The sequence below is a fragment of the Phycodurus eques genome, chromosome 21, assembly GCF_024500275.1.
Source record: "Phycodurus eques isolate BA_2022a chromosome 21, UOR_Pequ_1.1, whole genome shotgun sequence".
NCBI classification, from domain to species: Eukaryota; Metazoa; Chordata; class Actinopteri; order Syngnathiformes; family Syngnathidae; genus Phycodurus; species Phycodurus eques.
In genome coordinates this window covers 2,332,606-2,345,762 of record NC_084545.1, presented here as the reverse complement: position 1 = coordinate 2,345,762, position 13,157 = coordinate 2,332,606, and the positions used below count along the sequence as shown (strand labels likewise).

Here is a 13,157-nt window from a genome sequence, read left to right as displayed (position 1 = left end):
GCGATGGCGTCACGCCATAATTTCACGCTATGATATGGCGCAACGTTAGCATGCTATGTTGTCACACTATGACGCTATGATATGGCGCAACGTTAGCATGCTATGTTGTCACACTATGACACTATATCATAGCACAGACGCCATGAGCCATTCCGATAGGTGACATTTTGCAGCATTAAAACACTTTGTAGGTCGTTACGTCATCTCAACTGCCAAACTATAAAGCCTTCATTGTGCCCTTCAATTTGATGTATGACACCATGTGGTTTGTTGCGGATTCGTGTTTCACCTTGTTACTGATCCACTTTGACCTGAGCTCTTTTAGGCCAACGGAAACCGCCACGGATCCGCCAAGCTGGAAATTGCCAAGAAAAAAAAATGATGAACTGTGGGAAAAAAAAAGACGACCAAAGAGTCCATATGGCGTGTCAGGCTGCTAATGTGTGAACGAGGGAAAGCCAACGGATACGAACGCGTCGCTTTGGCAAGCTAACATGCTTAAAAAAAGCTGCTTCATTTGAGCCGTTTGGATGTTCGACAGCTGCATAAAACATGGTATGGCGGTCAGAGGGAGAAAATAAAACAAAAGACGAAAAACAGTCAAGCCAAAACTACATGTGTTGTGTTCACTGCCTGCTGTTATCACGTTGCTTTCATTATTGCCCCGCTGCGCCGACACGTTGGAGATATGCCGTTAACCCCGCAAACGCGTGCACGCGCACACAAAGAAACACTCGGCTAATGTGCTAGCTAGCTTCAACGCCGAGTCTCCTTCTCTATCGTCGTCCGCGCGGCGGATGGACTTCCTGTGTGGCCTTCGGGGACAAAGTCTCACTCGAGAGACGCAGGAAGACAATGCAAGTCAAACATTTACACATTTCTCCCGGTGTAACTCATTTCAACTGTGCGCGTCGACTGTCAACTTCGCAACTCGACGGAGGCCGCGTCAGCGCCGCAAGCTAGCCGCCGACCCCCGGCGCCGTCCTGTTGCCCGCCGGGAACGTCCCGGCCTATAATTGGACGGCGGCCACGTGACCCACACCGACATCTGGCCTCAATCTGCACTGTGCACCCGCGGGAGACGCTCCACGCTTTAGTTACACGCCGACGCTAACAGGCCTGCTGGGGGCAAGTGTGTGTGTGTGTGTGTGTGTGCGCGCGCGCGCACAGGTCAGGCCAGTTCATGACGGCATCCTCTCGCTCACTGCTGACTCACCAACAAAAGAAGTCTCCACTGACTTCAGTGTCCTTTTTTTCCCCCCCCTCCCTAGTTTTTAAGTCGTTTAAAAAAAAAAAAGTCATGCTAACAACTGCGTGCTCGCCAACCAATTTCATACACACACGTTATTATGAATAATCCAGTGAAGTTGTTGAGACCAGTCGGCTACGTTATGTTATGACTTGACGTTTCGAGGTCGGGAAAAGATTCCGCTGACATCGTAATGGTGCCTTGCGATTTCATCGAGGCTTCGTTTGGAGTTCATCTCGGCCACGCACACACGCGCGCAATTCATCCGCGTTGCTCTTGATTTGTGGAGCGCAGATCACATTTCTGCGCTGATTAGCTTGTTTTTGGCTTCAAATTGTGCCAGAACACATCATCGTCATCTTCATCATCTTCTCGTGTTGTCCTTAAGAGCTGCTTTCCGTCTATCGAGATACTTTAACGTTAGCAAAAGCAATTATGCAAGAATAATGGTTTTATTTTTATTTTATGAAAAATGACGTAAACGTGAGAATCATCTTTTTATTCCAAAACCAACTCTTGAAAAAAATCATTCTCATTTTTTTAGTAAGAATTTTCCGATTTTTATTTTCTATGTTACAAGAATATTAAACACAAATTTTATTTTTGGGTGTGAACAAATCTGAAAAAGTCTTACTTTTTGAATACATTATTATTTTAAGAAAATAAGAGAAATAAATTGCACTAAATATTGATTTTTAAAGTAATTATTAATGAATATGAATGAATCTTTCAAGAACCAAGTAGTATTTTGGAGAGGGATGGTGGATTTTTTGCAGACAAATCTGAAAAGTAAAAAGCCAATTTAGTCAAGAAATAAAATAATAATAATAATCATAATTTTAAGAAAAAGAAAAAAAATTCCCGTTTTTAAAAAAAAATAGAATTCATGAATGTATTTTTCAAGAGATAAATTGTCATTTTTAAAAGGTAAATGTTTTAGATACATTTTTTTGTTGGAGAAAGAAGTTCATTTTCTTTTTAAGTTAACAAAATTCAAGAAAAGAGCCTGTTTTATTTATATATTTATTTAAAGAAAAAAGTTTTTTTTAAATGTTTTTTTTTTTTCCAAGCAAAAAAAAATAGATGCCTTTTTCCCTTAAAAGGGCACCATTTTCTCTAACAAAAAAAAAAAAAAAATACAACATTACTGGCATAACATTTTTGTGGTGGCATAATGAGTTGTTTTGTTTTTTTGTTGTCGCTTTTGAAGTGAACTCCTCAGTTTCGGTGACTGATGAAGATATGAGTCAAAGGAGATCAAACATTTCTGTGGCCAACATTGAAAGAAGGTGCTGAGTACAAAGAGGACTTTGTGTGTCGACGAGTAGAAATAAATGCGCGTTAAGTATGCAACAGCCCCATTGAGTGTTTAATGGCGATGACGTTTTGACAGGATGAAATTTGTTCTGCTTTTGCTCCAAAAACAAAGAATTGAAAGGCGTGCATCATCTGATAACTTTTCCTTTTGGCCTGCGTGCCAAAGTCGACGCCCCTCATAACAATATCTCACTCGCACGCGCACGCGCGCGCACACACACAGTGGGGTTGGCCATGTGGGCACGCCAGAAAGCTGACAGTTGACCAATCACGACACAACAAAGTTTTGAGGACTTTCCAAACATTTTGTTTTTCTTGCCTGTACTTGCTTTTCTCAACTCGGTTTTTTTTTTTTTATCTGTATTGACAACTTATTTTGTGTATGTGTGTGCGTGTTGTTTAATTTCACATGAGGAATGTGGACTAAAGTTCATAGGCAAACATAAGGGAAAAATTCAACCTTCTGATGCGTTAAAATGACCAAATGAATAATGTACTTGTCGGTGTGTGTGTGCGTGAATGGTCTGACTTTGTGTGGAGTGAGGGGGTGACATGACGGTCAAAAGGAAGCGTCATCACATCACATCACACCTTCACGTGTTGTTGACACGTTGTTCCTTAGAGAGGATTGAGATCATCACACGAAATAGTTCATCGTTACCCAAAGGAAAAAGAAACTCAATATGTTAAGGAGATAAAGCCGAAATGTATGTATGTGTCATTTTTTTTTTTTTTACAATGAAGTAATATAATTTTAGAAAAACAATTATAATTGCTTTTTAAGATTGTTTTTTTTAAAAAGTATTTTTTATATACATATACTTTTAAAATTGGAATGATTGTGATTATATTTTTTGAAGAGAAGAAAGTTTGATTTTCCGAGGGAAAAAAAAATCATATTTTTGGTGTCATATTTTTTTAAATAAAAAGTTGTTTTTTTTTTTTTTAAGTGTTGGTGTGCCCACGCCCCCTCTCTCGCCGGGCCTGTCAGGAAGAGTGAACAATGCGAGCCGCAGCGCTAGCGATAACGTTCTCCCCGGAGAATTCCTCATGGCCGCAGCTTTTCTTTCACATTCTCGCTGCTTGTTTTCCTTGCCGCCAGCGCCTGTGTTTTTTTTTCTCGGCTTCATCATCTGGGCATCTGATTAATGAGGAGGGGCGTGGGGGTACACATAAAGCCCCCCCCCCCATCCTCCCCCTCCACATGTGTGGCAGACATGTTTGTTTTCAATCAGTGAGAACAGTCGAACCGCGGCTGGATGTCTTGTTGCTCTTTTAGTCATCTGCAGGCTCGTAACAAGCTCCCACATGGCCCCGGCGTACGGAACCTTCTAGGGGGCCCCATTCAAGCCCCCCCCCCCACACACACATTCTTGCACGCCAACACTCGGACATAATTCACGCAATAAGTGTCAAGTGTAAATCAAAAAAATCCCTATATATTAACAAAAAACATCTCTATTATGAACCACCTGGAACTCCAGCAAATGTTAATCATAATGTCCACGAAACGTATACGTGAGTGAATCATGTTTTAAAGCACACACACACAAAATGTCTCTCAGGTCACACAGAAGACTTTAGCCAGGCTAAACATTTTCCAAAGCTCAATTTTCAAATGTTTTACTGACAAACCAGAGTTTTTTTTTTTTTTTAATTTAATTGGCTTATCATAAGATAAACGTTTATCTCCTTATGTGAGCCAAGTTTTTTTTTTTTTTTACTTTGTGCCTTTACTGCAGATGTATTGTTCAAAGCTTACAGTGCTATCCAGCTTTGGCACCAGGACTGACGAGTTTTTATCCTTTCGTTTTCATTTTTCAATTTGTTATAGTTCAACGACATAAGCAGACGAGCGAGTTGACGAGAAGCCGCAGACATTTTATTGGCGTTTAGTCAACTTCAAGGTTTAAACATCGATCTGGGGCAACAGGTCAACTTGTTGATTAATCGGTTCAACCCCTAATTTTGTCAAAAGACAAAAGTTTCTTTTGTTTGACTAAACAAAAGTTGGACTTTCCTTCCGATTTTCTTTGGTGGGGAGGGGAGTCGTGGAGTCTTTTTTTCATTTCATTTTTTTCTTTGTTTTTTAATTGAAAAGTCAAATTTTCGACAAAACATTTTAAGAAATGAGGAAAAAGGTATATTTTTTCCAATATTTAAAAAAATTTAATTTCAAATATATATTTCATATTTATATATATTTTTTCTTCTTTTTTTCCAAGAAAACAAGTTCCCCCCCCCCCCCCCCAAAGGTAATACCTTTTAGGAGAACAGATTTTATTTCTAGAAAAAAAAAGTACAATTTTTTGAGAAAAAAAATTTACATAAATAAAACACTACGTGAACAAAGTTTTTAGTTGTTCTCCATCCATCCATCCATTTCCTGAGCCGCTTCTCCTCACTAGGGTCGCGGGCATGCCAGAGCCTACCCCAGCTGTCATCGGGCAGGAGGCGGGCTACGCCCTGAACCGGTTGCCAGCCAATCGCAGGGCACATACAAACAAACAACCAGTCGCACTCACAGTCACACCTACGGGCAATTTAGAGTTGTCTATTAACCTACCATGTATGTTTTTGGGATGTGGGAGGAAACCGGAGTGCCCGGAGAAAACCCACGCAGGAACGGGGAGAACATGCAAACTCCACACAGGCGGATGAACCCCAGACCTCAGAACTGTGAGGCTGACGGTCTAACCAGTCGGCCACCGTGCCGCCCAAAACAAAACATTCTAAACCAAATTTACCCAACCGTGTTTTAATGGACCTTGCTTTGTTCACTGGCGCAAAGTCATGCTGGAGTAGATACCACACATGTGGAAGTAATACGTTTTTAAAACTTATTTTTGTTTTTCAAGGTTTTTAAGAAAACAGAGATTTTTTTCAAGATAAATAATTCTTTTGAGGAAAACAGCATTTTTTTTTGGAAAAAGAGTTGGGTTTTTTTTTAGGTGGGGGGGTGGTCACGCGAAAACAAAAGTCAAATAAGAAGTCACTAAAGCGTTACTGAGTGCGCACAAGTGCTTTGTGCACTTAATGACAGCATGACGTGTCTTTTACAAGCGCTCGTGTCGCCATCCCTCCGGCCTCTGCCGCCGCGGTTAGCGACCAAACCGCAGTACAGGAAACAACCTTCTAGCTGAAAACAAATCAATAATCCTCCAGAACACTGCAGCGTCATCTTCGCACAACATGTGTCGCACACATGCCGACGCTGTTAGAGAGCATGCCGGAAAAAGTCCCCCGATGCGCTCGGACGACGAGACCGCGAGGGCCCGAGGGGGAGGGCGGGACCGGATCCGTCCGTCAGGTCGGGTGACTCGACAGGTGAGCGTCTCCGGTGCCTGCGAGCTCGGTTGCCTTCGGGAGCGCCACACTCGGCGGATAGCAAACACGCCAAAACAAGAATGAAGAACGAGCCATCAAAAGAATCGAGCGGGATTAGGGCCGCAACCAATAGAAAAGAATCGTTCAAGGGATCAAGTCATCGTACCAAAATAAGTTGTAATCTTAGTAAAGTTGGGCTTTTTGAAAACTACTTTTTTGAAAAAAGTCTTCTATCCATCCATTTTTCTCAGTTTATCCGAGGTCGGGTCGCGGGGGCCGCAGCTCGCGGTCTCCCCAGCCACTTTGTCGTCCTCTACCGGGGAACACCGGGTCTTTTCCCCGGAGGGCAGGATCTCTCCGGCGCATCCCGATGGGTCGTGCCCGCAACGCCTCGCCAGGGAGGTGTCGTAATTAGATGCCCGAGCCGCCTCGCCTGGCTCGACGCGGAGGAGCGGCGGCTCGACTCTGAGCCGCTTTTCCGGATGACCGAGCTCGTCACCCAATCTCGAAGGGAGACCCTGGACGCCCAGCGGAGGAAACGCATTTCGACCGCTCGCGTCCGCCATCTTGTTCTTCGGGTCACGACCTGCGGCGAGGGTAGCAACGGACATCGACCGGTACAGCCACAGCTTTCAACAACTGTTCAATTATTTTCAACAAATATTTTAACTTTTTTGTGCTTTTCACAAATTACATTTTTTCAAGTTTGCATTTTCCTTCAAATAAAATCTAGATTTTTCCCACAAATTCCCCCCCACCCCTCCAAGACATTTTAAAATAACTTATTTTCCAGGTTGTGCTTTTCACAAATATTTTTTTCTCCAAGAAAAAAGGAAAATCTATTTTTTTCTCAAGATTGTTTCATGTTTTCAAGAATTTAAGAACTTTCTGCTTCAAACATAAAAGTTCGATTTTTTTTGAGAAGTTAGCATTTTTTTCTCCCCCAGAAAATCATTATTTTTTTCCAGAAAAGTTGTGACTTTTAACAAATACATTTTAATTTTCAATGAAAATGTATTTGTTCCAAGAAATGCTTTTTTGCTTTTTTGACAAATGTCGTTAGGCAATTGTATAGCAGTAAATGTTGTTGCTTGGTTAAACTACCCCCCCCCGCCCCCCCCATTATTTTGCCCTTTCAATAAACAGCAACGACATGAAATACCGGTCATATTTTGTTTATCACGGAACACAAATGCCACATCGACCGCGTCTGTGAGTACAAAAGCAAAAGTCAGCGGCGTCAAGTTTGAACGTAAAGAAATGTGACACATCAAAGCCGAGTTGTCGTCTTGTTGTCCTGGTTTTTGGCCCGCACGCACATGTGGCAGGCGGCGGCACATGGGAGCGCTCTGGCCACTCCATAAAGCATCCGCACATCAGAAAGCCGCACTCGGCTTTCGATGTGATGCGACGGGATCGCTAGCAGCTGCGGCGGCGCCGCTTTGACTCTCGCTGACCTTCGAAGCCGCAAGGACAGTAGTTAACGCAAACACACACAAGTGCCAACATGCTCACGTCACGACTTCCACGTGCTAAACACACACACAAAATAAACGAGTAAGCTCACCTTCAACAATCAATTGCGATCGTACTCAGAGAAATCCCTGATAAATTGAATCCACATTTTTAAAACTAACATCAAAACAAACGGATGCATGAAAAGAATTGCGTGACATTAAATCATCGACATGAGCGGGTAGGACGGTGAAGCTAGTGGTTAGCAAAACGCGCGTTAGACAGGGCTTTGGTGCAAAAACAGCAAAATGGAGAATTTTTCAGCAAATAACGAAGGAAAGCCCCCCCCCCCCAAAAAAAAAACTGCAAATATGTGAAACCCACACCACAGCTATGCTATTATCATTATGATGATGATGATGATGATGATGAAAGACTCCCTGTGGTGACCTCCCCCACGGGACAAACCAAAAGTACCAAAAACAACAACATGGCCCATGCAAGTGTCCCTAATATTGTGGCCTGTAAGTGTGACTTCGGGGCTTTCCTCGAAACTTTACGCGCAAATCCAAAGTAGCGGAAAAACTAAAATATTCACATTTCGGAGACATCGGCGCCCACTGATGATGTAATAAAATCACCTGGTGGTGACATCATCATTCAAGCCTGTGACACGTGCCACGTATGTTCAAGTGCGCATGTTCATATTGCACAAGCCAGAGAGTGTGCGCACACACGTGACACACCTTTAACGCGCACATTACAAACTTTTACATGTGCATCTGTGTGTGTGTTTGGGCCTTTTGATGTGCGTGCGTGTGCAAATATGTTTGTATGCGTGTGTGGGCCTTTGTGCACGTGTGTACTGTGCATGTGTGTGCGAGCCCACTTCCTTGACTCATTGTTTAGATCTGAACTTTTCCTATTAAAAGGCCAACTTGGCCAAAAGCGGGATTGAAAAGCAGGAAGTTACCAGTGATCCAATCAAACCATTGAAAGTGTCAATCATCTTCTTTGGCTTCCTGTTTTTTTTTTTTAAGTTTTAATCGCTTCTCTTCTGTTTTTTAGCACCTTTCTTCATCCCTTGTCTCGAAGCCCAAAGAATGTTTCGGCCGAGCAGGTGGGCCACATCTGCGCTCTAGACCTTTTCAAAATGGACGCCAGGGCACTTCACAGGGTGGCGGAACGTGAGTGGCAATCACTCGCCTGAAGTGAAATCCGAACAAAACCGTGTTGGGTTTGGCAGGCACGTGCACGGAGCCACTAGGAGGTGCTCAAGCAACCAAATGAGGTTAGAAAAGTCCTGAAAATTGTTTTCTTGTGTTGAATGAATCAGTTTCACTTTTGGAATTACACTGCTGAAAGAAATGAACCCTCCTGAAGTATTCTAATGTATTGAGATGCACCTGTACACCATACTGTTTTTGTATGAATAATTTTGGCAATGGGTGCCCTTTTTAGTCTTGAGGACCTGCCCCAAAAAGTGTGTGTGCACGTGCCTGGTTGGGATTGCGTCGCCAGATAGACCCCAACAGATTTTTTCTTTCAATTTCCTAAAAAAAAAAAGGAAATAAACTTTTAAAAATCTAAATTATTCCAGTGGAAAACCTGGCGAACAACACAGAAGGGTTTGCTCAGGCTTGTGCCAGCGCGAAGTACGCGTGACGTAGTGGTGAAAAGGTCTACGGCGCCACCATCCGGTGTTTCCCCTCAGAGGTTCCGGTCCAGCCAGCGTACGTAGTTGTCGAGGGCGCGGCGGCCCACGGCGGACAGAACGGGGAGATGCGCGAAGGACAAGCAGCCGTGGAAGCCGTCCTCGTAGTGGTCGGCGGAGACGCGGACGCCGGCCTCCCGCAAGCGCTGGGCGTACATCAGCCCGTCATCGCGCAGCACGTCGAACTCGCACGTCAGCACATACGCGTCGGGCGTCTTACCCAGAACGTCTCGCTCCGCCAGGAGGGGTGCCGCCCTCGCGTCCAGCAGCGCTGGCACCCGGCCCAACAGGCCCGGCGAGCCCGTTTCCGCCACCACCGGCCGGAAGTCCTTCTTGCGCTCCGCCGGGAGCAACGCGGTCCAGTCCAGCCGGGAGCGCGCGGCCGGGGCGCTGTGATTGTTGGCCAGCAGCGTCGGCTCCAGGGACGGGTCGGCGCCGAGGTAGAGCAGCCAGTACCGGACCATGACGGGCCGGAAGAGGATGGGCACCGCCCGGTTCTGCTGGTAGGACGGCGTGTGGAAGTCGAGCGCCTGCAGCACCGGATAGATCAGCGCCTGCGCCTTGAAACGAGCCGTCACAGTGTCGTCGGAGCCCAGCTGCGGAGACGCACGCGAGATTCAAACTCAGAACCTCAGTCGCGGCCGCCACGGCTTTTATTCGGCTGTTAATTTTTTTCGTCGGGGTCACCTCCTGCGCGACGGCCGCCGCCAGGTTCCCTCCCGAGCTGTCTCCCGACACGCACAGCCGCTCGCGGTCCAGGCCGTAACGCTCTGCGACCTCCTCGGACAGGAAGGCCCGCGCCGCCGCCAGCGCGTCGTGGTACTGATCCGGGAACACCGCCTCCGGAGCCAGACGGTAGCTACGGCAACGCCGTGGTAAAAACGGGACACGAACAGGAAGCAGTCGTGTCATATTTTTGCTGTGTTAGATGAATGCTGCGATGTCTTGACGCGATATTGTTACTCAAGAACCGAGAAGCTCAAAGTATGGTATGCTGGCTCCCTCTACTGGTGTGCAAAAGAATCGTCAAATTAAATGTTCAAGATGTACTTTACAGTGGCTTAAACTTTTTGGAATCCAGTAAAGTGCATCTTTTAAGATACAGCTACGCTGTACTTAATTGTTTAGTTCAACACATTTGCAGTTAATTTTTTGCAGTTTTTTTTAAAACAATTATTTAGATATAATTGTTGAACTTCCTGAAAACTATAATTTATGTATTTTCTATTATTTCACTATGTGCATATTGTTGTAACTTTTTTTAATTTTTTTCGAGGTGGCTTTTTTGTGGGTAAAGTTTTTGGGACTTACTCGACGGAAATGACGACGGCATCCAGCTCCCCAGCCATCTTGCGGCACAGGAGGTCATATGATCGCATCCCTGCGGTGGGGGAGAAGAAGGTGAATTTTAAAATCACTCATTTGCAACTTTCAGTTCAGTTGCTCCATTTTTGTAGGGGCAACAGCGACCTCTGTTGCCATAACATGGTAACGTCACGCCAAACCAAAGACAATTTAGTCCCTTGTTTGTCTATAATAAGTGGCCTGACATAGACTGGCAACTTTTGTTTGTTTTTAAACAATAACTCCATCCATCCACTTTCTATAACCTGTGTACTCATTACAGTCACGGGTGAGCTGAGGTTGAATATAATATGTAATTCATTAAAAAATGTATGTAATTGTAATCCAACAACATTACTGGTAGAAAATGTGCCATTAAATTGCAGTTGCTTTTGGAAATGTCCATGATTAAAATTTTAGTTACATTTGAAAAATAGCCGCAAAACTGGATTCTTTTCCCCATCTCACTTCCTCCTTCTAAAGCCGACCCTTGTGATTGGCTCTCTCTGGTCACGTGGCATTCTGCTACATATTCAGTCTTTAGTAAAGCCGACATTTGAACGTAGAACCTCTGAATTGTGAGGCAGACATCCTACCCACTAGTCCCATCCATCAAGTACCCAAACATTTTAAAGGCGGCGAATGAAGGTGGCGTACTCACGTGCAGTGCCCAGCGCCCAGCCTCCGCCGTGGAAGTAGACGACCCCCCTTTTGGGCTCGTGGGCCCCCGTCGACAGGAAGACCCGCGCGGGCACGCCCCCCAGCTCGCCGTCGCTGACGTCGACGGCGGCGCTGGAACGAGCCTCGATCACCTCCGCCCACGACACCGCCCGGTTGAGCAGGTGCACCTGGTGGCACGCGCCCAGCGCCTGGGCCACGTCGCCCTGCGGGCACCGGGGTCACAACCAGGTGCATTGTGGGAAAGCGTGAAAAAACAACAATCGGGCGTGGGAGCCAGCTGAACAAGTCCAGTGCGTCGCACTAAGGTTTTCCATTTATGCAAAATGCAGGTTAAAGGTCAAACTGGAAGCATTAACTTGCAACGACCTTCACAGAAATAAGAGAAATCCATTTGTTTTCTTGACAAAACTGTTATGTGAAATGTCTCCATACAATCGATTCATGGCAGTCCTAATTTCAACAACTAATATAAATATTACAAAATTACAATATTACTAGGGAGCAATGTGATTACGGTGTCATATTGAATTTACCAATCACCATGTACGTTAATGAAATATCAGCATATGTTTGATTAATTGTACATATAATTACTTAATATGTTTACGAGTTGTTCAGATTTTCAAAGGTTTAGCCTTGTAAAAAAATATAAACAAATTTGATGGGTCATGGGACATGTAGTTACTTCTCTGTTGATGACAATTTAAATAAAAAAAAATTTCTGGACTGTACTTTAAAACCAATCATAGTCTCATAGCCTAACAAGCACGTTACCACTTAAGATGATTGACACGATTTTCCAGTTCTTAGCAGTTGTTACTTTGCAATGTCACACGCAGCAATTAGCATATATGTTCATGAAATAACAATCAAGATATGTTCTCTTTTTTTCTTCAATTTAGCTTTTTTTAAACTTCACCAACCTTATGCGCATCATGGGAACTGTACTTCTCTATTAATAATAGCTATACATGTATTCATTAAAATCAAGTGTGGGCAAGGCCACATTGGGCTTTCAGAGCATTTACATTACAGTTCCCCTCATAAAATGGGGTAGTAAAAAAATATATATATATATATTTTTGATAACTAATTTATTTATTATAACTAACTAAATTTATTATAACTAACAACTAAAATTTGAATGTAAAACCAATTCTAAAATGATATATTTTTAAATTATTAAAGTGAACTATTATCCTGTTATTGCATACACATTTAACCCCCCCCCCCCCCCCCCCAACCTCATCGATACGGATGACTTGGCAAATCAGTCGGTTGAAATATTCAAATGAGCACCAAAAATTGACCATGACTCATTTTGCTTTTAAAAGTTTGACGAGTATCTAGTAACTCCTAATCCACATGTCCAATAATAATTAGTCAGCACCGCCCGGCCAAGCCAAGTCCCCCCCCCCCCCCCCCCCCCCCCCCCCGACCAGCTGTCATGTCAGGGCTCACCGCACGCATGGCTCCCCGGAAGAGGGCGTCCAGCAGCATGAGCTTCCACGGCTCGCTCACTCCGCGGGGCAGCGGCAGGTACACGTAGTAGGCGGCCGCCGACAGCAGCACGGCCCCGGCGAAACGGAGCTTCATCGCGAGGTTGTGTACCGGGGCTGGATGGAGCCTCCCGGGGTCTCAGGTTGGCTCAGGCGGCCACCAAAAGCCGGGCGATGACAGCGATTTCAAAATAAGAGCAAAGTTTGTGGTCGCGTCCATCGGCGGCGCACGGGAGCAATGAAACGGAGCGAGTGGTATCTTATTTTGAAAACCTGTTTGCGGAAGTTGTGTAGGCCTTGCGTAACGACGTTGTAACCGGAAATGTAGTCCTAGGTGGCGTTAGATTGATAAATTGAATGAAATATGATGTTAAAAATCCAAACAAACATCGCATTAGGTAAAACTTAACAGCATGTACGATGTGCACGCGATTTTGTCAGCGTAACATAAACACGAAGATGAAACGTTCGCCTGTCATAGCTGGTCTAACACTGCCACCTGCTGACCCCGTTAAGAAGTGCAATTAGATTAGCTTGACTGGAGTATTTAAACAAACAGTAATGAGTCTAA

The 13,157-nt window shown here is 44.5% G+C and overlaps 1 protein-coding gene across 1 annotated transcript; it reads right to left on the bottom strand.

Moving 5' to 3' along the window:
• Nucleotides 1-7,052: 7,052 nt before the first annotated feature.
• LOC133396225 (neutral cholesterol ester hydrolase 1-like) lies at nucleotides 7,053-12,756 on the bottom strand. The gene is made up of 5 exons (XM_061665770.1): nucleotides 12,549-12,756; nucleotides 11,068-11,290; nucleotides 10,374-10,443; nucleotides 9,750-9,921; nucleotides 7,053-9,658 (listed from the first exon to the last, which is right to left on the bottom strand). The coding sequence occupies exons 1-5, from the start codon at nucleotides 12,681-12,683 to the stop codon at nucleotides 9,059-9,061; spliced, it is 1,200 nt and encodes a 399-aa protein (XP_061521754.1). The 5' UTR covers nucleotides 12,684-12,756; the 3' UTR covers nucleotides 7,053-9,058.
• Nucleotides 12,757-13,157: the final 401 nt, after the last annotated feature.

Coding starts and splice junctions, on each gene's coding strand:
- LOC133396225 (XM_061665770.1), bottom strand. CDS start 12,683: ATGAAGCTCCGTTTCGCCGGGGCCGTGCTGCTGTCGGCGGCCGCCTAC. Junction 11,291..12,548: donor TCCGGGGAGCCATGCGTGCG/GTGAGCCCTGAC, acceptor CGGTGCCCGCAG/GGCGACGTGGCCCAGGCGCT. Junction 9,659..9,749: donor CGGCGGCCGTCGCGCAGGAG/GTGACCCCGACG, acceptor GCGTCTCCGCAG/CTGGGCTCCGACGACACTGT.